At 41.6% G+C, this 24,910-nt stretch overlaps 1 protein-coding gene across 2 annotated transcripts in view; it reads left to right on the top strand.

The window, feature by feature from the left end:
* Positions 1-24,910, top strand: part of Fam170b (family with sequence similarity 170 member B) — a 71,581-nt gene that overhangs the window by 20,939 nt on the left and 25,732 nt on the right. For both annotated transcript variants that reach the window (XM_074079400.1, XM_074079401.1), the window contains one exon: positions 1,119-1,169. In XM_074079400.1, coding sequence (XP_073935501.1) covers positions 1,119-1,169 — 51 coding nt within the window. The remainder of the gene's footprint in view (positions 1-1,118; positions 1,170-24,910) is intronic.

Below are 24,910 nucleotides of genomic sequence, written 5' to 3'. Positions count from 1 at the left end.
TAAACTTTGTCATAGCTGCGTATGGACAGGAAAAGCATGATCTATATAGAGGTTTGGACCATCTGTGGTTTCAGGCATCCACTGGGGGTGTTAGAGTATATTCCCTGCAGACAAAGGCAAGGATTGTATCAGATTTTTAGCTGCTTTGAAAAGAGCAAGGGCGTCCTGCACTCCCAGGGCAGTCCTGCCTCTTTCAACTTCTCTTGGTCTTTGGGTACATTATTAAAACCTCGAAGCCTCTGGGTCCTCGTTCATCAAATGGCGATGCTCGCAGTGTCTATCTCACAGAGCTGCTGCTGCTGTGAGCATTAAATGTATGTCTCAAAATAAGTGACCGACCAACGCGTGCCTTCTTCAACAAAGCCCATGCATGGTCTTTTTAGCCCGTCTGAGGGGCCACAGCAGTCCTGTCTGTGGACAATGTCTCCTGTCAAGCATTTAAGTCCTGGCTAGAGCTGTGAGGCACCCTGCAGCATGCTTTCCCATCATCCTTCATTCATTCAGCAGACATCTGTCAATCCCTCCTATGTATCAAATTCTGTGACAAATGCCAGTAACTGTACTGGGTAGTCAGTGGGTTAGCAGTCAGAAGCTCCTAGGATGGTGCCTGGCATGCAGTTGTATAAACACAGTGACAGCAGAGCACCCAGCAGTGGCAGCTAGCCCAGGTGTGGGAGTCAGAGAGGAAGTGACACAGAACCAGGGGGTAGGTAAGGGGAAGGATGGGACCACCACGCACTGGGAGTGGCCCGGAGGCAGGAGGAGTGTGGGGAACTGGAAATAGTGCCATCTGCTGGACTAAAAGGGACCATGGAAGCCACAGAGGAACCTAGAGGTTGGCTAGGGTCTGTGTGTGGGTCTTAGAAACTGTGCTGAAGAGTCACTTTCTGAGCTCAGCAGGGCCTTGCTCCTGCTCTGGGTTTTGAAGAAGGCTTCCACATCTCCCAAGCCCCCAAGACTGTGGCAACCAGAAGCCCACTGAGCTTCTGAAGTGGTAGCCAAGTGGGAGTGGGTAACTGGGAACAGAGGTTTGGCCTGTGACCCCTTGACCCAATATCTCCACTCTACTCCAGTGTAGCTTTGGTGTGTAACCAGGCTCTGGGTTTCTTTCTTTGTAGATGCTCGAGCTCAGGTGTTGGCAACAGGCAAATCTGCTGAAGCAGAGATTGGTAAGTGGCTACTCAGCTTATCCTGTTTGCAGACTTGAGGAGCAGGAAGGAGATGCCCCAAAAAGACACAGGACCATGGGTGGGTGTTGGCAGTTTCCTTCTGGTCAGCACATAGAACTAGGGTCACACCCACCTGCAGGCCACCTGAGTGGCTATCACTTCTTTGTCCTGGGGGCAAGGTCCTGCAGTAGAGCCTGTCCTTAAAGGGGACATGAAGCATCGAGGCCACCTTTGTCTGCTCTCTGAGCTTGATGGACAGCTCCAGCATCCATAGTGCCCCCACTGCAGCCTATGGCTAGCCCCTGCCTCTGTCCTGTTTCCCAGTCCTTGCCAGTGCGCCCTGCCACCAGCATGGTGCAAGCTCCTCTCCACCCAGGACTTGCCTCACTGGCAAGGTATGATCTACATTCACCTCCTCTGAGAAGGCTCTCCACTCCCAGAAACCCATGACTAGTGCTGTCAGATGACGTTAGAGAGAGCTCTTTGCTGTCCTACCCAGCTGACTCCAGTCTCCTTGAGCCTTCCTCATTTGCCCTCAGGGTCACCAAGCAGCAGGCAATTAAAACATACTCCATGAATGAGTCAATGAATTAATAAAGGGGTAAAAGAGATAGGGCTACAGGAGGCCAGAGCAGTGAGCCACCCATCACCAGAGCTGAGCCTGGATGACCTCGAAAGATAGGAATGGTTTCCACAGCTGGAGGGGCAGGGATGCTGTTCCAGGACAAGGGAAGGGCAGGAGAGTGGAGTATGAGGCTGGCCACAGCAGGTGGAGTATGGAAAGTTAAGGTCCTGGCTCACAGTGTTGGACTTGATCTAAAACCATAGGAGGTCCTGGCAGGATGGTGACTGAATCTTGTGTTCACTTCCTCCACATGCTTCAGATTTTAAATATGCCCTCATTGGGACTGCTTTGGGTGTTGCCATCTCTGCTGGCTTCCTAGCCCTGAAGATCTGCATTATCAGGAAGCACTTGTCTGAAAATGACTCTTCAGACCTGAGGAGCTCACGTCAGGGTGGCAGTGGTAAGAGACCCATGACAGTTAGATTTCATAGACCCTATTCTGCCTGTTCTGAGAAAGGACAGTGTGTTAATTAGCTTTTGCCAACTGTGACAAAATGCCTGAGGTAATTGACTTAAAAAGAGGAAAGGTTTATTTTTAGCTTACAGTTTTGGAAGTTTCAGTCCATGATTGATTGACCTTGTTGCTTTGGGGCCTGTGGTAGCAAAATATGTCACAGCAGGAGCGTGTGGTGGGGAAAGTCACTCATTTTATAGCCAGGATGTGAAAGAGAGGAAGAGACTGGAGTTCCATAGTCCTCCTTAAGGGCAATGGCCCCATGACCTAAGATATGTCACGGGGTCTCATCCTTAAATGTTCCACCACCTCACAACAGCACCATGGGCTGAGGACCCAACCTTTAACACATGGGTTGGGAGACCCTTCAGATAGATCCAAACTAGAGCAGATAGGGTCCTACCAAGCCACCCAGCATGGACACTGAGGGCCACTCCATAACAGAGACCTGAGAGAGGATATCAACCACAAGCACAGAGCCCAGCAGACTCCAGGAAGACAAGAAATACAGTGGCCTCTGTCTCTGCCTGTCTCTCTCTCTCTCTGTCTTTCTGTCTGTGCACCTTTCCCTGTCTGTGTCTCTTCTCTGTGTCTTGCTATCTCTGTCTCCGATTCTCTCTCTTTGTGCTTTTCCATTCTTGATATTCCTGGGAACCAGATTTCCTAGAGAAAGGTGGGAAGCAGATCTGAAATTAGCTCCAGACAGGAATTTCTGTTCTCTTAGTCCAGTGATGTGAGCAGATACAATCAGTCCCCAGGGCCCTCAGGTGGCCCTGAATGTGGGTGGATGAGTACAGGTAGTGCAACCAGTGCTTTGGTGTGGTCAAACTGGGCAAGTCCTACTCAGGGCAGTGTGTAGTGGTCCTTCATGATCCAAATGTTGCTGGGCTTGTAAGAACCACAGCATGGCCATTTATATCCTTTAGCACCAGCCAAGAAGGAAGGGCCTCTCTGACAGAAGCTGAGTATGAGTTGCAGTAGCAAAATACACTGTAGATTTGCACTGTTCTCTCCCAAAGTGTCACCCCCACAAAACACCTTCTGTTGTATTAGACTTTTTGTGTGTGTCATGGTGGGGAGGAAACCCAGAGCGGAGCATACTAGACAAAGCATCTGCCACTGAGCCACATCTGCAGCTCCATGTTAGACTCTTAATGCAATGATAGCACAGTGCTGTGAAGTGTCTTTCAGTAGGAGGAGGAAGGAGCCTCACTGTGTGGAAAGGAGAGGGGTGGTCGGGGCCAGGAGAGGAAGGGTGCAGCATTGGCAGTTCCTGAGATTACATGTGGGGCTTCCTTGATCTCGGGAGTTGGCTTATTCTTGACTTGCTATCCCTACAACGGGAGAGGAAACAGCTTTTCATCACCCCGGCAGTCTGACCCAAGGTCTCTGGAGGACTATCTGAAAATGAGGGAAACCCAGAGTTGCAAATAGAGGGGAGGCTGCAAGTTGGGGAGGAAGGTCCAGAAATCCCTCAGTCCCACCTATATGCCAGCTAAAGGGGTCAGGCACAGGACCTGAGACAGAAGCTCCAACAGTGCCACAGGCAGGGCCATGACACTCACTATAGTACACATCTCAGGGAGCCGGCTTTGACTCCTGCAGCTGCAGCTGGGTCACTCTGAGTGCACAGTGGCCACAGAACCACCTTTCTAATGGCCTGCTTTCTCTGTTCAGATACCCTTGTGCAAAAGAAGAGAGCCACAAGGTAAGACTCCCTTTGGATGTGGTCAGCAAGGGATGGTGTCCCTCCTATCTCAGCCATTCTCCTTCACTGCCACCCTAGCTCCCTCTTGGAACTGGAGTGCACTCTGTCCTCCTTCTCCAGCTCCCCTTCTATGCACCAGTGGGCAGGTGTCATGAGAGAGGGGGCAACAAAGTGCAGTAGCCAAAAGGGGCTTGAACTTGTTGCTGAACACCCTGAGTTAGATTTTGCCCCATCCCCTTCTCAGGAACCCCTGGTGCATCCCCCACACTCAGAGTCACGTCTGTGGCCCTGGTCATGGTTGACTTTGGAGGATGCACATAGCCTGTCCCAAGTTAACTAGCTTATTTACTGGCATCCACACTTTTCTGCATGGAGCTCAGGTCTTCCATAGATAGTCCTGCCCAGGGCCTCTGCACTTGCACTTGATCTTAGCCAAAAGATCAAGAAGTAACGCACTTGCTATTTTCTGGACACTTTGTCCAGATAGCTGTAGGTCTTGAACCTCATTTCCTTCACATCTTTGCTTCAATGTCACCATCTTATTTTAGTGACCCATTTTAAATAGAAGTCCTGAACCCCACCTATTTTTCCCTTCCCTTTACCTGGCTTTATTTTTCTTTATAGCTCTTTCCAACAGTTGACATTATATGATATTCCTTTGTCTATTTTTGATGGTTTCTTCTCTAAAATGCAAGCTCCTTGAGGACAAGGTCTTTCTTTTCATTTCTGTGGCCCCAGAACTTAACACAGTGCCTAGAACAGAGCAGGTGTTTGTGCGTGTGTTGAATGAATAAATGCATGGGCATAAGGCCATGGGTTACGTGCTGGGGGAAAGTAAAGGGAAGACAAGATCCCTCTGTCACAAGCAAGCATTGGTCAGCCAGGTCATGAGTGATGGCTGCACAGTGGAGGGTCATGAGAGTGCTGTGGCAGGGTTAAGTGTCTGTGGCCGTGGTTCTTAGGGGTGCATAGCCTGCCAGGAAATTAGGGTAGCAAAGCAGGTGGACCACTGACTCCCTGTGGTGAGGAAGAGAAACCCACCCAGGCATTGGGACCCTGGCACATGTAGGCATGTGCAGGTCTTGGAAAATATTTGGGCAACCAGAGGACAGTGTGGTGGGAGCAAATCCTCCACTTGATGGGGTGGGGAGAAGCAGTTTCTACTCACAGAGGGTCTGAGGGTCTGGGGTAAAGGGAAGGAGTCCAACCTTTATCTTGAAACTTCTTGTCCACCTTGGGTGAATACTAAGCAGGGGATGATGGAATACTCTGCCTGGGTAAGGCCAGGCTGGAAGCCCCCATGGGCACTCAGACCTGCTGTAAAGCCTTGTAGAGCTAGGCCAGCAGAGGCAACATCCACCTGTACATTCTGGGTTATTTTGAGGCCAGAGGAGAACAGGTAGTTTCCATAATCCGGGCAGAGAGGCCAGAGGGGTGCAATAGTTATTCAACAAAAAACATTTGAAAGCAAAGTGTTGGAAAAGAAATGTGATGAGGAACAGGAAGAAGGCAGGTGGGCAAGGAAGGGCAAGAATAAAGTGACTTTGGGAGAGGAAAGAGGCACAGTTCAAGTTTCCCAAACCAACACTAGATGGAGTCAGGAAGAAGTTAGACTCCAAAGAAGTCACAAGCAAGCACTGATCTGTAGTATAGCTTGCTGTGAGCTTTCGGTCACCCAGGACTTAGTTACAAATGGAAATTCTATTCTCTTGTTTTACAGGCTAACCCTCAATTTCCTGTAGGAGTGACTTGTAAGAGGGGCTGATTGGACTAAAAGGAGGGAGGACAGGGTTGCCCCACCGTGACTGGTGGCTCTTTTGCATGCTAGGCAGGGATTGCTAGCCTTTGGCCAGGGACCTTGTGCCAGGACAGCAGTGAGACCTGGAAACTGCATCCTTCTGGGATGCTGCAGAAAGGTCTCAGAGGTGACACTCTGGCAAGACTTAAAGTGAAACTATGGGGTATTTGCCCAACTAGGGCTGAGAAAACTGGATTTTAACAGAAGGATAGTTAATTTTTTTCTTCACTTACCAAGACCTTCTGCTTGACGGTGTCCAATCTAACTGCTAGCCAATTTAGTCCACATGATGAAAAGAAATTCCAAACCATCTTTTGGTGTCATCAGGCTGCCCTTGTGACTGAGTGTTTGCTGCTTAGAGTGGATGAAGCCTGACATGCAGGGCAGGGCTGCTGGGCAGGACAGGGTCTCCAAGCACTGACTGAATGAGTCATGATCCACATTTCCCAACCTGCTTCTCTCACCTCATATGCTGTACCCCGAGAACCCAGAATGGCCACCCAAGGCCTGGGGAAGTCTCTGCTCTTCTCTCCTGGCCTCTTTCCTCTTGAAAAATCTTCAAAATTGAAAGAATAGTGCAAACAGAATACATGCCTCCTACTTGTACTCAGAGCCAATAACATTTTGCTTCTTCTTGCTTTTTCTCTGTATATATACTCCCCACCCCCACTTCCCCTTTTTTTTTGCTAACCTACTTGAAAGTCATTGTAGACATCATGGTATTTCACTCCTACATAGAGATGAATGTCAGTTTAATAATATCTTGTATTACACAGTCTACATTCAAATTTTCCCTGTTGATTCAAAAGTAATCTTTCATTGCTCTATTTGTCCAATCCAGAAAAAAATCTTTGTATTTGATTTTGTCTTCTTTTCTTTGGTGTTAGACAATCTCTGCCTTTTTTCTCCCAAAGCAGTGTCAGTTTGAAAGTTCCTAAATTAGTTGTTCTATCTCATTTGCTGTTTCCTGGATTTGTCTGCTTCCTCCTGAGGAGATTCAGACTGAATTTTATTTTTTTGTCAAGAAAACTGCAGATGTGACTTGTGTATCTCTTGCTGCATAGCACAGAAGGCACATGACTCCTGTGACTCTGGTCAGCCTCACTTGCTGGAGGTGCATCTCTTTATGGCTTGGCCAGATCCTTGTTTTGTAGAGATTGGTAAATAACCCAAGGGCTTGCACTTTGAGGCCACAGAAATATCCCGGCCACCAGCAGTTCCTCGCCACTGACTTCCAATCTACACTTCCAATCCTGAATCAGTTATTGCTGTTGGTGGTTCCAAAATACTGAGTTTCCAATTCTAGCATTTTTTTCTGTAGGATTTAATAACTGACATTTTTATGAGGGGAAGAAGATTTTTCCCTTTTCCCACTTGCTGACATTGTGCATTTTAATTTATCACTATCGTGGTTCTTTGTTTTCTTCCATCCCCGCAGTACTAGGGTTTGAACCCAGGGTCTTGAACTTGCTAGGTGGGCACTCTATCACTTCAGCCACGCCCCCATTCCCATGATAATTCTTTCTGATGCTCAAATTGTTCCAAATTTGGCTAGTGCAAGTCATTTCTTGGTGGCAATTGGGCCCATGTGACAGGACTCATTAGTCTTGGAACATTTCCTTAATTTTTGACACAACACAATATCTCAGGCTCACTCTGTACTGCTCCTACCTGGAATCACCCTTTTCAAAAGATGCCAGTGTTTCTTTTTCTTTTTACTGGACAGTGACATTTAGAAACCAAGACATGGACTCAATGTGTGCTCAGAGTCACGGAGGTGTCATTTCTTCTATTCTCTTTCAATGGACAGAATCAAGAAGTATGTATTTATGCACAAAATCAATCCCATAAGGTTTCCCTCAGGCTTTCCACATTCCATGTTTCTGTCTCCTCCAAAGTGCAAATATTTTCACTCATTTTGCTCTATCCTAATCATACACACAAAATACTTCCCAAATTACAGCACTGTATAGCTGCACACCTGCTCAGTAAACATGAAGATTCCTTTGCAGTACTTTTGTCTTTATACTTTCACCCTCCATGTGTGTACAGCTTCAGTATTGTGCTCAAATTAAATAATTATTTTCTCTGTGTGCTTAATGCTATCAGTCTGATGTCAAATTAGAAACACGGGTTTCAGGATGTGTGCTATTTCAATGATTCCTTTATGTCTTTTTAATTTAATTTTAGTTTTGAATATGTAAGATGTATACACGGTTCAAAGATAAGACTGTACAAACAGATGAGTTCAGAGAAGTCTCACTCCCATAACTGCTGAACCCACCCTGTTTCAACCTGCTGTTTTGAGGTTATTGACCCAAGAGTTCCTGGCTTATCCTCCCTGGGTTCCTTTACAAAAGCGTATTTAATTTTGGACATTTACAGATTTATATTTGTCCTGTAAAATTTAATTTTTACATGTATGTATATACTTGTGCATGCACGTGTATTTTCCTAGTATTTGTTTGGTTTCATTTTTTTACTTAGATCTCTGGCCCACTTGACGTTTATCCTGGGCTGTGAGATGATCTATAGGTACAAATTGATTTTTTTCCCCAAACGCCAACCTCATTATTTCAGTACCATCTGGAAAAAGTGCTTTGTTTGCCGCCTTATCATGCTCTTCATTTCTGTATGCCCTGGCCTATCTCTGGACTTTCTGCTTCTCTCCAGCGGCACAGACTTGCTTGCTAAGGATTCAGGGTATGCTCGACCATCCCCCACCCATGCTGTGCTTCCTCTTCACATAACTTGTTAATTTTTTTTCCATATGAACTTTAGGATCAACTTCACAATCTTTCTATAGAAGTAAATGTCTTGCTATTTTTTATTGGGGTTGTATTAGTTTTATACATCAATAATTTTGGAGGGGCAGTACTGAGGTTTCAACTCAAGGTCTCACACTTGTTAAGCAAGGACTCTACCACTTGAGCCTCATCCCCAGCAATATTTACACATTAAATTGACTTCTTTATGAATTAACTAGTCTTCCATGAAAAAGGCATTTTATTTAGATTAACATGTATTAGTTGCATGATTAATGGGGTTCAGCACTAACCAAATCCAGCCTCCCTTTATCCACCCTCCCCCTTCCCTGCTTCCCACCCCTGGATGTCAATATTCTATATTCAGGTAGACTTTATTTTTTTTAACACTGCCTTATGAAAGAAAACATGTCTTTCTGTGTCTGGCTTATTACACTTCATGTAATGCCCTCCAGTTCCATACATTCTGTTGCAAGATAGGATTTCTTTCTTCTTTATGGTTGAATAATATCTCATTGAATAGGTTCACCACATTTTTTTGTTTTTACAAGTCTCTTTTCATACGTTTCAAGACATCTCAGGTTTCATATTTCTTGTTAAGTGTGTTCTTTAGAATTCTGTGGTTTTTTTGTTTGTTTTTAGTGTCTGACCTGGTCATTGAGTTACAGTGATCTTTGGTTTGTTTCTGTTGCAGCGGCTGCCTTAATGAATGCTTTAAAGTTTTCATTTGCTCTCTCCTCCCTTCTCGTGACTTTCCTCCATGTTATGTCATCTGCTAAAATGTTGATCTTCTTGTGGGCCTCTGCTCATCTTCTCCGCTCTCACTACATCAACTGTACCTAACAATGCTAAATAATAATGTACATGGCACATGTACTTACCTTGTGCCTGGTCTTGGTGGGAAATCTACTTCTGGTTTCCATTAAAATGCTGGCTTTAGAGAGCTGGGACTCATGCCTATAATTCTAGTGACTCAGGAGGAGTCCAGGAGGCCAGCTCTAGCAAAAATTAGCAAGATCCTCATCTCAACAAATAAGCTGGAGATGTGCACATCTATAATCCTACCCTAGTGGAAGTCTGCAGTCAGGAGGATTACATCTGAGGCTAGTCCCAGGCAAAAACATGAGACCCTATCTGAAAAATAAGTAAAGCAGAAAGGGGCCGAGGGATGGCTCAAGTGGTTTAATGCCTGCCTAGCAATTGTGAAGCCCTGAATTCAACCCTAGTGTTGAAAAAAATCCTCAGGAAACTGTCTTTATGGCTGAAACACACATATTTTACCATGTTAAGAAAGTACTAATCAATTCCTATATTACCAAGTTTGAGTTTTTGGATTTTGTTGCAAGTCTTTTCAGCATTCAGACATTTGTTATCCTCAGTGATGTGCTCTGAGACTTTCCTTGACTAGAAGAACTTGGAGGTGAATGCTGATTTTATTTATTTTTCTTTCTGTTCTTATTGGTCTACATGATTTTTGGAGAATATAGTGAAGATTTGGGTTTAACAGCCACTGTAATTGCAAAGTATCCAAATGCTTCTTGTCTCCTGATGCCAGCCAGGGTGTCGTGTGGCCTTACTCACCCATTCTTCCAGCCTGCAGATGCTTCCCCAGCCTCTGTCTAGCTTGTCTTGAGCTTCTGATTCTGCCTGGCTTCCTGGTGGCATGGCACACTCATCCACAGAGTCATCACTGTGCGCCTGAAGCAACCACTACCCCAGCTCAGAGCTGCCAGGAGTGAGAGGAGGCTGCCTTCCCAGGCTGCCCATCAACCCAGGGAGTCACTGTCTCAAGTGCAAATGCTGGGCCACTTAAGATGACCTCCTTAACAACATTAGGTAACATTCAATGCAAGCAGTGACACTCTCTTTAAATATGCCCTAGTCCCCCCCACCACTCTTTTTTTTTTTAAATCAAATGGATGAGGTTTGGTGACCTCAGGTTTGTCAGGCAAAAGACCACTTCAGGGTTGAGATGGATCTGAAAAGTTGCCTCCTTTACCTGGAAGCCACTGGCTGCATGTCACCTGTATTATTCCAGGAGATGTCCTGCCTTGCTGGCACTGTGGATGAAACACATTGTACATGCTTACTGTGTTGCATAAACACATACAGAAGTTAGTTATGGCATGGTCACTGTCAGTACATATTTCAGATGTTTCTGTCACTTTCCAGAGATAACCAGGTGATTGAGCTATGAACTGTTCCATCAGGAGAGGTCTGACTATCTGTCCATAGTTAGAGTCTCAGGATGGTTTGAATCTGAGTGTCCAAGACTGCTGCTAGATGGTCAATGAACTCAGTGTGAGAGGCAAATACTACAAGGACTAGAATCAACAATGCCGCTGTCCTGAGTGTGAATACCACTCCTCTTCTGTGAGAAAATTACTACCTAGAGGCAGTAGGGAAAGATAGAAGCCAATAAATCCACATGGTCCAGCCTGGGTCCCCCATATGGGAGCTCTTCATGCTTCTACAGTGGCATTGTATCCACACCAGTGGAAACAGCAATGACTCATGGTAGTGGAACCAAGACCAAAACACCAGTTAAACTGAACTCTCTTGAAACATTGGCCTCATCTTCTTAGCTGCCAAGAGAATCCTACATTAAAGACAGACGCTGCAAATATCCAGGGAAACATGGAGACGGTGAGTCAGTGCCCAGTGCTAACGGAAGACTGACCTTCGAAGGGAGAGATGGCAACCAGGGCTGGGCTTGCAGCTCTGCAGATCTTCAAATGAAAGAGCCAGCAAAGGATTAAGTAAGAAAGTGGATGTCATGCATCATGCTTTGAAGAGAGCTGTATACACGCAAGCTATAATCATTATCCTTGTGTAATTATTTTGTGGTGGTTATTACAATCTGAACAGCATTTGCAGGGAAGACACGTCTGGCAGAGCCTCAGGAAACCCATGTCATTCTATTATTGTCAACAATCTAAAGTTCTGAGGTGCAGGTGCCACAAACATTTCCCTTGTCTGGATCACTAACCCTGTATTTCTAGAGTTGCATGATGGGAGAAATTGTGCAGAAAAATCCAAGTGACTCTGTGACTGGTTATCCTCAGATTGGGTTAGCCTCCTCCTGGGTGATGAAAGATAAGCTATATTTCAAGACAAAATGCTGTGTTACAATAATTTGCCTGGATTCCCAGGACATCTTTTGTCTAACTTGATAACAATGTTGTTCATTAGTAGTCTTTGTTAACCGATCACCTAAAGTGGTAACGTGATACTCATAAGCAATTTTCTGTGTGTAAGATAGAATAAACCATCTTGTAAGGAATCTGTTAATTGATTTTTTTTAGCAGCATTTTAATTAAGACATCTGGTTTGTGAATGGCAGAATCACTTGTGAGCTGAAGGTGAAGGGCTCTGGGTTCTCAGTCATTGCTTTCCATCCTATACACACAGCACACTTTGGGTCTTCTCCGCCACTGTACTTCAGGATGTATTTTCTTGGTACCACCTCTACAGCCTGGTTTTGCCTTAGCCTCACACAAGGTTTCCTGTGTGAAGAACAGAGAGAAGTACAGTCACTTATCACTTAGGGAAGGGGATGGATTCTGATAAATGCATCCATTGGTGTTTCCACCATGGTGTGAACACCATAGTGTTCTTATACAAACTAAGACAGTTATGATGTCACTAGGTGATACATACTTACAGGACCATTGCTGTATACACACTCCTCTGTTGACTGAAATGTCATTGTTCTGTGCATGACTCTGTGCTAAAACCCAGCATCCTCTACATGGGTAGTTAAGGCTGAAGTCATCTGGAGGCCACATGGACTGGGCCCTTAGACAATGACATCTCCCTGGCTTACTTACCAAACCCAAGCTCAATAGCTTCCTTCTAGAAATTCTCTGAACCCCTTCTTGACAGTTTCTCTCCATGGGAGAAGCTTGTGGAGATGGGGGCCCCAATGGGCAGTAGCTCCTAGAAGTGTTTGGAGGCAGCCACCTGAGTCACTGTATCTGTTGGTACAATACCTCAAGTCATCCATTCTGACCTGATCACCCCTCACCCTGTGGTTAGGGAGCATGATAGCAGACACTAGGGCTGAGATGGACCTTGCCTTCCTGTCCCAGTAGCCCCCAAATGACATGCAGTCCCTACCTCTCCAAAAGCCCACCACAGCATGGGGAACACTATGTTTAAAGAAAGGGACAGGTGACTCTCAGTCACCAGTCAGTGGGAGAAGAGCCACCCCATATGGATGAAGTAAGCTGCAGATGGCAGCAGCAGCCAGGACCTGATGGTGTAGCAGATGTTTGACGTCTCCAGGATATGGTACCTGGAGGAGGAGGTGAGCTGGGAGAGGGTTATTGGACAAGGCCAAGAAATTAAAAATCATCTATAGGTGTATCAACTTACATATCTATAAATTTAAAAATATTTATACTGAATCTCTAAATTAAAATCAATACATAAAAATTAAATGTATGTGTACTCTGTGTGTTAAAAGTACACATATACAATTCTGAGAAATACATGGAGGTTTGAAAGACTTAATACAGGCACCCTTTTCATCACTGAAGATTGGAAATGGCTGACATGTGGACACCTTAAGCAGGCGGAGGTGAAAATATCGGGGTGATTTTGATTCCCAAGTGAATCATGCCATGTCAATATCCCTCAGTAGCCTCGGTCCAGTCCAAGCAAGAGGAGTGTGTGACGGGGTTAGAGCAGGGCAGCAAAGATGCAAAGGATAGATGGGTGTGGGGTAGAAATGCCAGTACTGACTGAGGCAGGGGTCTTCTTGGTAAGGAGGGAACAGAAGAGGGAGACTCAGTCCTCTTCTCATTGTTGGAAGCCATTGACTTGGATGTGGAGGACCCAAGGAATGCCAACCTGGGAAGGGTCAGTAGCTGGGTCCTGGGTCTCATATGTTGACATTTATGAATGGGCTGCATTTGGAGAGTGTGAGCGTCACATTCCTGCTGAGTTCAAGCCTTAAAATTAGGGTTGAAAACACCTGTGTGGACAATTCCTGTAGAACATGATCAAAGATCCATGAGATAGGGAGAAGGCTCCTTACTGTGAGAGGAAGCATGCAAACATGGTTGTTTGGACAGGGAGGCAGAGCCCAAGGTACATGAGGAGATGTGGCCTGTGACAGGAAACCTAAATGATCTGGGTCTAGACTGTGCTCTGACTGATTCATTCCCTTCAGGATCATTTGTCATAATCTCAGACTTGTCAGCTTAATTAATCATATTTCAAAGAATATGATTTTTGCAAATATGTTACCATCAGATGAATGGGTGGCACCTCTCCCAGGCTGTGTAGGCAGAGTGCAAGGTTGTCACTCAGTCACTGAAGCATCATCAGCTCAGCCTCACTTATCAGAATATTTTAAGTCTGAGTATCCATCTGACTTGTGTATTTTTTTATTTGTGGTCCCCTCTCTATGAAGGACAGAATAGTTATATAGTATATGGGCTCTGGAACCAAAATTTGTTTTTTGAGCAAAGCAGTTAGTGATTATTCCCCCATGTCCTCATCTGCATAACAGGCTAATACTTACGTCTATCCTGTGGGATCTTTGTGAGAATTAAATAAAGTAATGTACATGAATTTCCTAGTGCACTGTGTAGTTAGCACCTGGTAAGCATGAGCTACCAGGTATTGGTCAACTTTTACCGAATTCCAAAATTCAGAAAATGTGAGATTAAGGAAGTTTTTATTCTTAGAAATTAATTTATTTATATTTTTGAAAGTTTTATCAAGGATTTATGTTAGTATAGCAAGACAATGTAGGGAGAAATGGAAAAAAGGGAGAAATATTTTCTTGCTCCCGATGTAGGAAATGGGAGGAAAGACTCCTATGTATATACTTTTAAATAAAGTGTTTGTTTTAGAAATTTTGGATTTGCCCAAAAGTTGGGAAAGTGGTTCAGAGAATTCCCATATGTCCCATACACAGCCTCCCCTGTTGTTAACACTTTACATTAGTGTGGCACATTCAGCACAATTCATGAACCAATACATCACTATTTACTAAACTCCACATATTGCTTGGATAGCTTTAGTTTTTATCTGATGTCCTTGTCTCTGGTCCAGGACCCCCATCCAGGATACCATATGACACTCAGTCATCACAGCTCCTTAGGCTCCTCTTGGTTGGGTGGCTTCTCAGACTTTCCTTGATTTTGGTGATCTTGACAGCTTTTTTAGGCTGACCCTCCACTGGGATTTGTAGACTGCCCCTGCACTGGGATTTCTCTGATATTTTTCTTATGGAGATAAATTTCTTTAAAGCTAAGTTGGACACAACATTGAGTGGAATCATACTCAATGTTCACTGATCTTTATTATCGCTCATATAACTAAAATTAATCAGAAAGCTGGCAAGCCCATTTGCATTTGAGCCTACTGAGTAGTCTCAGTAAAAAGAAAAACTTTTATTGCTGAAATAAAACAGGGTCTGGGTGTGTAGCTCAGTGCTAAAATTATGCTTAGCAATCACGATGCCCTGGGTTCAAGTCCCAGCACTCAACCTAATAAGTACATAAATAAAGCAAAATAAGTGCTTCTAATAAGTGAAGGGCTGCTCTTGCTAGCTTCACAGAATCATGTGTTTTGGGTAGCAATAGAGACCAATGGAGCACTGAGGTCCCCCAGCCCCACTGGCAGTACATTTGGCATGCTGTCCACTCTCATCAAGATGAGAAAAGTTGGCTCTGTTTGTTCTGTGGAAGCTCCAGGTGGTATGGTCCTAGCCCTCTAGGGAAGTGGATCAGAGTTACCTATTATTTTCTCAGTAAAAAAGACACATTAGAAAGCCTTTACAATGTAATTCTGGTTTTTATTTCCTGTCCTGAGTTTAAATCAAGAGATGGCAACAAAGTGTAAGTCCAGCACAATTGCTGACAAATAGCAAAGGAGTTGAAACCATGTTCAAGAATCACCCCAAATATGTTCTGAAGGGGTGTTTGTAGCCAGAAGCAAGGCCATGCCCCTGTCCCAGGGCTTTCTCTAAGGGGAGGCACTTAGTGGTCCCCTGTCCACACAATGAAGGAGGCCTTGCCACTTCTGTGGTAGAAGATGCTCTTCTCATCTCCATTAGCCTTTGGAAGCCTGGTCCTGTTGGCCACCCCTGTGCCCTTGGTCAGGCCTTTCTCTGGGTCCATCCAGTCTAGGTATATATGGGAATGATGCTGGAATAGTTTGAATCTGTAACATCCCCCCAAAGTCCATGCATTAAAGGCTTAGTCCCCAGCTTGGTGCTATTGGGAGGTGGTGGAACCTTTAGGAGTGAAGCCTCTGGCTCACTGGGAAGACTTCTGGTTACTGGGTGGTGTTCCCTCAAAGGGAATAGAGACCCTGGCTCTTCCTCTTCTTTTTGTTTCTACTGGCCATGAGATAAGTGATTTTGCTGCACTGTTGCTCTCACAGACCCAAAGTGACAGGGTGGATTGATTAAAATATCTCTTTTCTTTTCATAAGTTAAGGGCCAAAATGGACTTTTTATCTTCTCAGGTTGACTTACCTAAGTTATTTGCTATAATGGCAGAAAATTGACTTACACAGATGGCCAAAGGAAATGTCTGGTCTCAGAAAGAAATAAGACACAAGGGAATAAGAAAACACTTTCTCAATTAGAGGGTGGTGGCAGGCACCTGCAACCTGTATCAAACTTAAAATTATATATGCATTTCCAACCATAGCTTTTCTAGACATGCACTTGATCCTCCCTATTTATGGCTTCTGCATTCATGGATTCAACTAACCATGGTTTAAAAATATTCAGGAAAAAATTGCACCTTTGCTGAACATGTACAGATTTTTTTTCTTGTCATTATTTCCTAGACAATTTAGTATAATAAATATTTACATAACATCTACATTGTGCTAGGTATTATAAGTAATGTATGGATCATTTAAAGCATATGGGAGGATTGTATAGTCATATGAAAATACTGGGAGCATCTTCTGAGTTGGAGATTCAGGGTACCCACAGATACCTAGGGACACTGTAGCTGCACAGCCCACCATAAATACCAATGTGCTCTATAAAAAACAGAATTGTTCATTTAGCATGGTTAACAATATGGACCAATCCAGCTGACTGAGATCAAATTTCTCCTGCCCCTACCACTTACCATCTGTGTGACCTCTGACAGTGACTCAACTTTATTCTAGTTTCCTCATCTGTAAATTGAGGATAATGACCACAGAGGGTTGCTGGAATCTCCCAAAGAGTTATTACATGTAAAACCCTTTGTCCAGTGCACAAACTTGTAAATTCTATAAATCTCCCTGTTCTAATGTATGGTACTAGTCAGTATAGGAAAAACACAGAGACAGAGATGTGGCCCTTATTTAGAGGAAAGCTCAGACAAGCAGGTGTTATTTTAGGGATGTGAAGAGGGTGCTGTGGGAACATGGAAGAAAAGGAGACAATCCTGACCACCATAGTGACCTCTCAGCCTAGCACAAAGAAGGACAGTCCTAAGGAAGGGCAAAGATATCATGGTGCCTGGGGCTAAGACTGTATGAAGGCAAATTGGGAAGTTGAGGGTCAGACAAGATCTTGCTATGTTAGGCTACCTGACTGTCTGCATTTTGTGAAACTGGTTTTATCTTTCACAAAGTTAGTTTCAATAACACAATAAGTGGCTACAAGAAATGAAAGTTCAGAGAAGCAGAATAAAGATCTAGAAGATCTAAGGCTCATTTAGTAAATGCTCTAGAAGGAGAGAAAAGAGAGAACAAAGAAAAGGATGCATCAAAGAGAGAGGACAAACATTAGAGGGCTTCAGAAAGATATTAGACCATAGGTTAAAAGAAAGGATCCAGTGAGATAAATGCAATTCCAACTATGCCCAGAAAAATAAAGTTTGAGAGAACCAATAGCAAAGAAAATGAAATTACCTGTAAAAATATGAGACTGTTTCAGAAATTAGACTTCCAGCAGAACTGAGTGAAAGAAGACAAAAGAGCAGTATTTTCAATTTTTTCCAAAAGCAAACTACTGAAACAAGAAGCCAAAATTCCAAAGGCGAAAAAAATCCTTATAATATGCAAAAAGTCAGAAAATTTACTGTCCCAATAATCCATTCTGAAAGAAAGATGAACTTCAGCAGAATGAGAAATGAATTTAAGAGATACATGTAGATGAATGAAGAGGCAATGAGCAAGAAAACTAGTAGAACTTATATTTAGGTGAATAATCAATGCTTTGAAAATGATAACACATTAAAATCTTGTATGAACTCAACACAGGAAGAAAAAAGAGGGAGAGAGGAAAAACTCACATTGGGAACATAATACAAATTATGGTGGGACATAAATATCGAGGATTGACTAATTCTCAATATTGATAGAAAAAATATAGTATTGTAATGCAAATTCCTAAGAATCCTCAGAAGTAAAACAAAAATGGCATGGAAAGATAACAGTCCAAAAAAGGGCATGGTAGAAGGAGGAAAAGGAAATGGGGAAGGAAGGAAAAGAGGAGGAACAAGCTAGGTGTGGTGGCTTATACCTGTAATCTCAGCTACTTGGGATGTGCAGATAGAAGGATTGAGACTTAAGGCCAGCCCAGGCAAAAAGTTAGTGAGATCCTGTCTCAAAAAACAAGCTGGATGTAGAAATTCATGACTGTAATCCCAGCTACTTGGGAAGTGGAAGTAGGAGGATCAAGGTCTGAGACTGGCCTGGCCAAAAGTTCAAGATTTGAAAAAAAACAAACTAAAGCACAAAGGACTGGGGCATGGCTCAAGTGTAAAACACCTGACTAGCAAGCATGAGGCCCTGAGTTCAAACCCCAGTTTGAACTCAAACTCCCCCTCCTTCCCCCCAAAAAAAAACACAGATGAGGAACAAACAAGAAAACATCATAAATAAATAACAAATTAGGGTAGTGAAAATCAGTATAACACAGAACCTTAAATGTGATACAGTTCATGGAATTCACCTTTTAAAAACATTTAATAAAAAGAATTAACCTAGAAGGTAACACCCACGCACAGGAAATCAATGTGAGTCAATGCCCTGTATAGCTATCCTTATCTCAACCAGCAAAAACCCTTGTTCCTTCCTATTATTGCTTATACTCTCTCTACAACAAAATTAGAAATAAGGGCAAAATAGGGGAGAAGGAGGGGGCGGAGTGGGTGGTAAGGGAGGGGGTGGAGGCATGGGGGAGAAATGAACCAAGCCTTGTATGCATATATGAATAATAAAAGAAAAATAAATAAATAAAATAAAATAATTTAAAAAAACCATTTGTTTCAACTGAAAAAATCAATAACATGCTATTTATAAGGAGCACAACAGAAATAAAAATCATAGTACAACTGAAAATAAGGAGATGTGACTGGGGATGTAGCTCAATAGTAGATCACTCACCAAGCATGTATGAGCCCTAGATTCAATCTCCAGCACTGTAAACAAAACAAAATGAAAAAAAGCCTCACCAGGCAAATGCTAATATAAAAGCAAAACAGCTAAGTTTAGTGATGCACAACTATAATCCCAGAACTCTGGAGGCTGAGGAAGAGGAATGCAAATTCAAGACCAGTCTGGGATGCATGGCCTGATCTTGTCTCAACACCCTTGACAAGGTATGGAGAAAGATGTTTAATATGCCAAGATAATAAAATCATTGTGAAGCTTTACTTACTTGACAACACAGCTCTGAAATGTAGTAAGACATGATGAACACACAAGGATAGGCAGAAAGAGGCTTTAAACAATCTCAACAAAATACCAATAGGCCAAGTTTGGAATTTGTATTAACTAGATCACAAAAAGAAAAATAACCTCAAAAAATGAAACAGGATTGAAATTATACACTCTACAATCATCACAATGAAAATAATTTTTTAATTAAAATGTGGGGTGTAGTCCAGTGGTAGAACATGTACATGGCATGTGTGAAACCCTGAGTTCAGTCGCCACCACCACCACACACACACACACACACACACACACAGAGAAAGAGAGAGAGAGAGAAAGAGAGAATTATTTTAAGATAGTAGTATAAAATATTTCTTTTCTTGGAAATCTAAAAATACTTGAAAAACTAACTTGAAGAATTCTAAAGCTAGTAATGACATAATAGTGTATTATTCTAACCCTCCTACCAAAAATAATGATAAAATCAGCTCAAAATGCACTAAAACAACAATATATGGCACTATAGAATCACCAACAGCAGGCAGAAGCCAGAGGAAATTGATCCTCAAAAGAAGAGGAAATTGATCCTCAAAAGAAGAGAACTAGGTAAATTTCAAATTTACCTGGGGACATGTCCCAGTTCACACTGTACATGGGGCACAAAAATCTAAGCAAAAAGTGAGAGTCTTACTGGACTGGGAAGCTATCATAGTAATTAGAATTTGGTGGAGCAATCCTAAAAATGAAGCAATCTTGGAGATGGAAACCCAAAATCTGCATTAAAATTCTGCTTAACAAGGGTTAAGATGGCTGTCCACTCATCTCTGGCATCTCTGGAGAAGTGACTGGTTAAAGTCAGAGTGTAGCTAATCTTCAAACTAGTTTCCTCTTCTCTGAGAAGTGCTGGGAATCACCATGTCTTGAGCATGTTGGGTGAATTTTTGTCTACTGAGCTACACTCCCAGTCCAGTGGTGAGAAACCAAACCTCAACCCCAGCAATACCCAGTTCTGCTGAACTGCCTGAACAGTTCTGCCTGAAGAATACTTCAACCAAAAGAATACAAGAGATTAAAATCTTCAATGATTGGCCCTAGATAGATAAATCCACATGCAAAAACACAATATGAAAAAAATGTTAACAATAGTGAGGTGAATGAATTCCCAAAGAATTCAAAACAATGATTAAAAGAATGAGCAAAGAAACCGAAGAAGACAAGAATAACTATTTAAATGAGTTTAAAGAGAAAAAAATAGTTGAATGAAATAAGGAAGACAATTCAATAAAGAGACAGAAATTCTGAAGGGAACCAAATTGAAATTGGAAATGGAAAGCTTAATAAGTCAAATTTTAAAACTCACTTGAAAATCTTATCAGTAGACTGGATCAAGTAAAAGACAAAATATTGGGCTTGAGACTGGGGGAGTGGCTCAAGAGGTAGAGTACTTGCCCAACAAGCAAAAAGCCCTGAGTTCAAACCCCAGTACCACCCCCCCAAAAAACAGTATTAAGCTTGAAGACAAGATAGATAAATTACCTTATCAGAGAACAATAAAGAAATACAAATTTAAAAGTATGAATAGAGTTTACAATACCTCTGGGACACCACTAAAAGATCAGATGTATATAAATCATGTGCATAGAAGAAGAAGAAGAAGTGCAATGTAAGGGCAAAGAAAACAACAGCAGAGAACTCCCCAAATATTGGCAAAAGATGGTATAATTCAGGTACAGAATTCTTTGCGAACACCAAACAGACAAGACCAGAAAACAAACTCCTTATGTCATATTATAGTTAAAATATTAAGTATACAGAACAAGGAAAGAATACGGAAAGCTGCAAGAGAGAATCTCCAAGCCATATACAAAGGAAAACCCATCAAAGTAACAGCAGATTTCTCAACAGAAACTCTAAAATCTGGAGGGCATGGAATAATGTACATCAAGCTCTGAAAGAAAAGTACTGTTGACTTAGACTACTGTATAGAGCAAAACAATTGTTCATAATTGAAGGAGAAATAAAAACATTCTGTGATAAACAAAAACTAAAGGAATTCATTACCTCCAAACCAATACTGCAGAAGATGTTTAAAGGAATCCTACAGATAAAAGAGAAAGATAGTATAACCACGAGAATATGGGAAAGAATAAGAGCAGATAAACAGATGAGGATGGGGGAAGAACTCAAACATTATAAAAACAACAAAATGAGAAGAAGTAGCATATACCTTTCAATAATAACTCTGAATATTAATGGTCTCAATTTTCCAATTAAAAGACATAGATTGGCAGATTGGATTTAAAAAGCAAGACCCAACTGTTTAGTGTCTACAAGACAAACACAGACTAAAGTGAAAGGATGGAAAAAGATATTTTAAGCAAATGGATCCCAGAAGAAAGTCAGGAGAGACAAAAAAGTTCACTTCATATTGGCAAGGGAATAATCTATCAAGAGGATATAATAATTGCAAACTTATACATACACACCAAACATTGGCACATCTAATTTTATAAAACAAACACTTCTGGACATAAAAGTACAGGTAGACACCCAACAAAATAATAGTAGTTGACATCAATACCCCACTTGCACCACAAGTCATACAGAAAAAAAAAAGAAACTTCAGAATTAAATATCACTATAGATCAAATGGACTCAATAGACATCTACAGAATATTCCACCAAACAACCACAGAACACATGTTCTTCTCAGCAGCCCACAGAACTTTATCTAAAATATATAATATTTTAGGGACATAAAAAATTTTTAACAAATAAAAGAAAATTGAAATAGCTTATGTTTCATCAGACCAAAATGGAACAAAACTAGAAGTGAACAAGAGAAACTACAGAAAATGCATGAATACACAGAGACTGAACAAGACACTTTTGAATGATCCATTGGTTATTGAAGAAATGGAGTGGGGGAGTAATTTAAAAAAAAAAACTCCTAGAAGCAAATGAAAATGAAAACACACCATACCAGAACCCATGGGATATAACAAAGGTGGTTCTAAGAGGGAAGTTTGTCTCCATAAATGACTACATTTAAAAATCAGAGATATCTCAGATAAATAACATGATTTTATACCTCAGGCTTTTAGAAAAATAAGAATAAGCCAATCCTCAAATTAGTAGGACAGAAATAATGAAATGCAGAGCTGAAATTAATGAAATAGTAGCTAAAAGAAAAATACTAAGGATAAATGAAACAAAGATTTGGTTCTTTGAAAGAATAAACAAGATACACAAACCTTTAGCCAAATTAACCAAAAGAAAGAAGAAGACCAAAATTTATAGAATTAGAGATAAGAGAGGTGGCATTAAAACAGATACCACTGAAATCCAGAGGATCCATTAGGGGATATTTTGAAACTTATATTCCAATAAATTGATAAATCTGGAGGAAATCAACAAATTTCTAGACATATATTACCTACCAAATTGAATCAAGAAGATACAAATAACTTAAATATATCAATTATGAGTAATGAGATTGAAAGAATAATAAAAATCATCCCAATAAAGAAAATCTCGGGGCCACATGTAGTGACTGTTGAATTCTACCAGACCTTTAGAGAACATACACCAATGCACCTCACACTAGTCTACAAAACACAAAGGGGAGCACCACTTCCAACCTCATTCTATGAAGCCAATTTTACTCTGACACCAAAACCTGATAAGAACACACACAACACCTATGAACACAGCTACTCAGAAAGCAGAGATTAGGAGGATCTTGGAGGCATATAGTTTGCGAGACCCTATCTTGAAAACACCCAACACAAAATAGGGCTGGTGGAATGGCTCAAGTGGTGAAGCACCTACCTAGCAAGTGCAAAACCCTGAGTTCAAATCTCAGTACCGCCCCCCAAAAAAGAATAGACACACCAAAAGGAAAACTATAGTCTAATTTCCTTGATGAACATAGATGCAAAAATCCTCAATAAAATACTTCCAAACTGAATTCAATAACACATTAAAAAATCATAGATTATGATCAAGTTGACTTTATTCCTGGGAGGATGGTCCAACATATGAAAGTTGATAAATATGTTAAGCATATAAACAGAAGCAAGGACATGAATCATGTATCATCTCAACAGATGCAGTAAAGGCCTTTGACAAAATTCAATGTCACTTACTGAATGAGGAAAAACTCTAAAATAAGGAGTGAGACAAGGGTGTTCACTATTACCACCCTTATTCAATAGAAAGCTTGATTTTTTTAGCCAGAGCAGGAGAAAGAAATAAAAGGAATATAAATAAGAAAGGAAGACATTAAACTATCACTATTTGAAAATTATATGATCTTATACTTAAAAGGCCTTAAGACTCCACTAGAAGAGTCTTAGATCTAATATACACTTTTAACAAGGCAGCAGGATACAAAATCACCCTATAAAAATCAGTAGCTTTTCTATACACCAACAACGAACTCGCTGAAAAAGAACTCAGGAAAGCAGCCCCATCCACAATAGCCTCAAAAAAATACTCAGGCATAAACTTAACAAAATACATTAAAGACTTCTATCATGAAAACTATAAAGCACCAAAGAAATAAATTACAGAAGATACTGGAAGACGGAAAGGCCTCCTATATTCATGGGTCATCAGAATAAACATTTGTTAAGATGGCCATCCTACCAAAAGTGGCAAAAAAATTTCAATGCAATTTTCATCAAAATTCCAATGACATTCTTCACAGAAATTTTTAAAAAATCCTAAAATACAGATGAAAACACAAAAGACTCCAAATAGCTAAAGCAATCCTGAGTAAAAACAGCAAGGCTGGAATTACAATACCTGATTTCAAACTATGAGACAGAGCCACAGTAACAAAACCAGCACAGTGCTGGCACAAAAACAGACACATAGACCAATGGAATAGAATAGGAGATCCAGAAATAAGCCTACACAGCTACAGCCATCCGATTCTTCATAAAAAAGCCAAAACCATACACTGGAAAAAAGACTTGTTAACAAGTAGTGCTGGAAAAACTGGATATCCACATGTAGAAGACTGAAACTAGATGTCTATTTCTCACCCTGTACAAACATCAACTCAAAAATGACTCAAAGAACTTAATGTAAGCTGGAACTTTGACACTACTAGAGAAGAACATAGGTAAAATTCTTCACGATATAGAACTAGGCAAGAACTTTCTGAGTAGGATTTCAGTAGCTCAGGAAATAAGGGCAAGAATTTAAATAGGTTTGTATAAAATTAAAAAGCATCTGAACATCAACAAAAACACCACCAACAGAGCAAAGAGATGGCCTACAGAATGGGAGAAAATCTTGGTTAGATGTTCATCTGACAGAGGATTAATAGCTAGAATACATAAAGAACTAAAAAAATTAAGTACAGAACAAGAAATGATCCAAGCAATAAGTGGGCAAATGAAATTTGAAATGCAGAAATACAAATGGTCAGTAAATACCTAAAAAATGTTCAACAACCTTCACTGTCAGAGAAATGCAAATCAATACTGCTTTGAGATTTCATTCCACTCCAGTCAGAATGCCTATCATCAAGAAAACAAATAACAACAAATGCTGGTGAGGACAAGTAGGAAAATGGACTCTTTTTTTTTCTTTTATTCATATGTGCATATAATGTTTGGGTCATTTCTCCTCCTTCCCCCACCCCCTCCCTTCCCCCCAGCCCCCCTTCCCCTCCTCGCTACCAGACAGAAACTATTTTGCCCTTATCTCTAATTTTCTTGAAGAGAGACTATAAGCAATAATAGGAAGGA

Source organism: Castor canadensis, chromosome 7 (genome assembly GCF_047511655.1).
Source record: "Castor canadensis chromosome 7, mCasCan1.hap1v2, whole genome shotgun sequence".
Lineage (NCBI taxonomy): Eukaryota > Metazoa > Chordata > Mammalia > Rodentia > Castoridae > Castor > Castor canadensis.
Note: the sequence above shows the minus strand (reverse complement) of the source record. Positions and strands in the feature narration are given on the sequence as shown.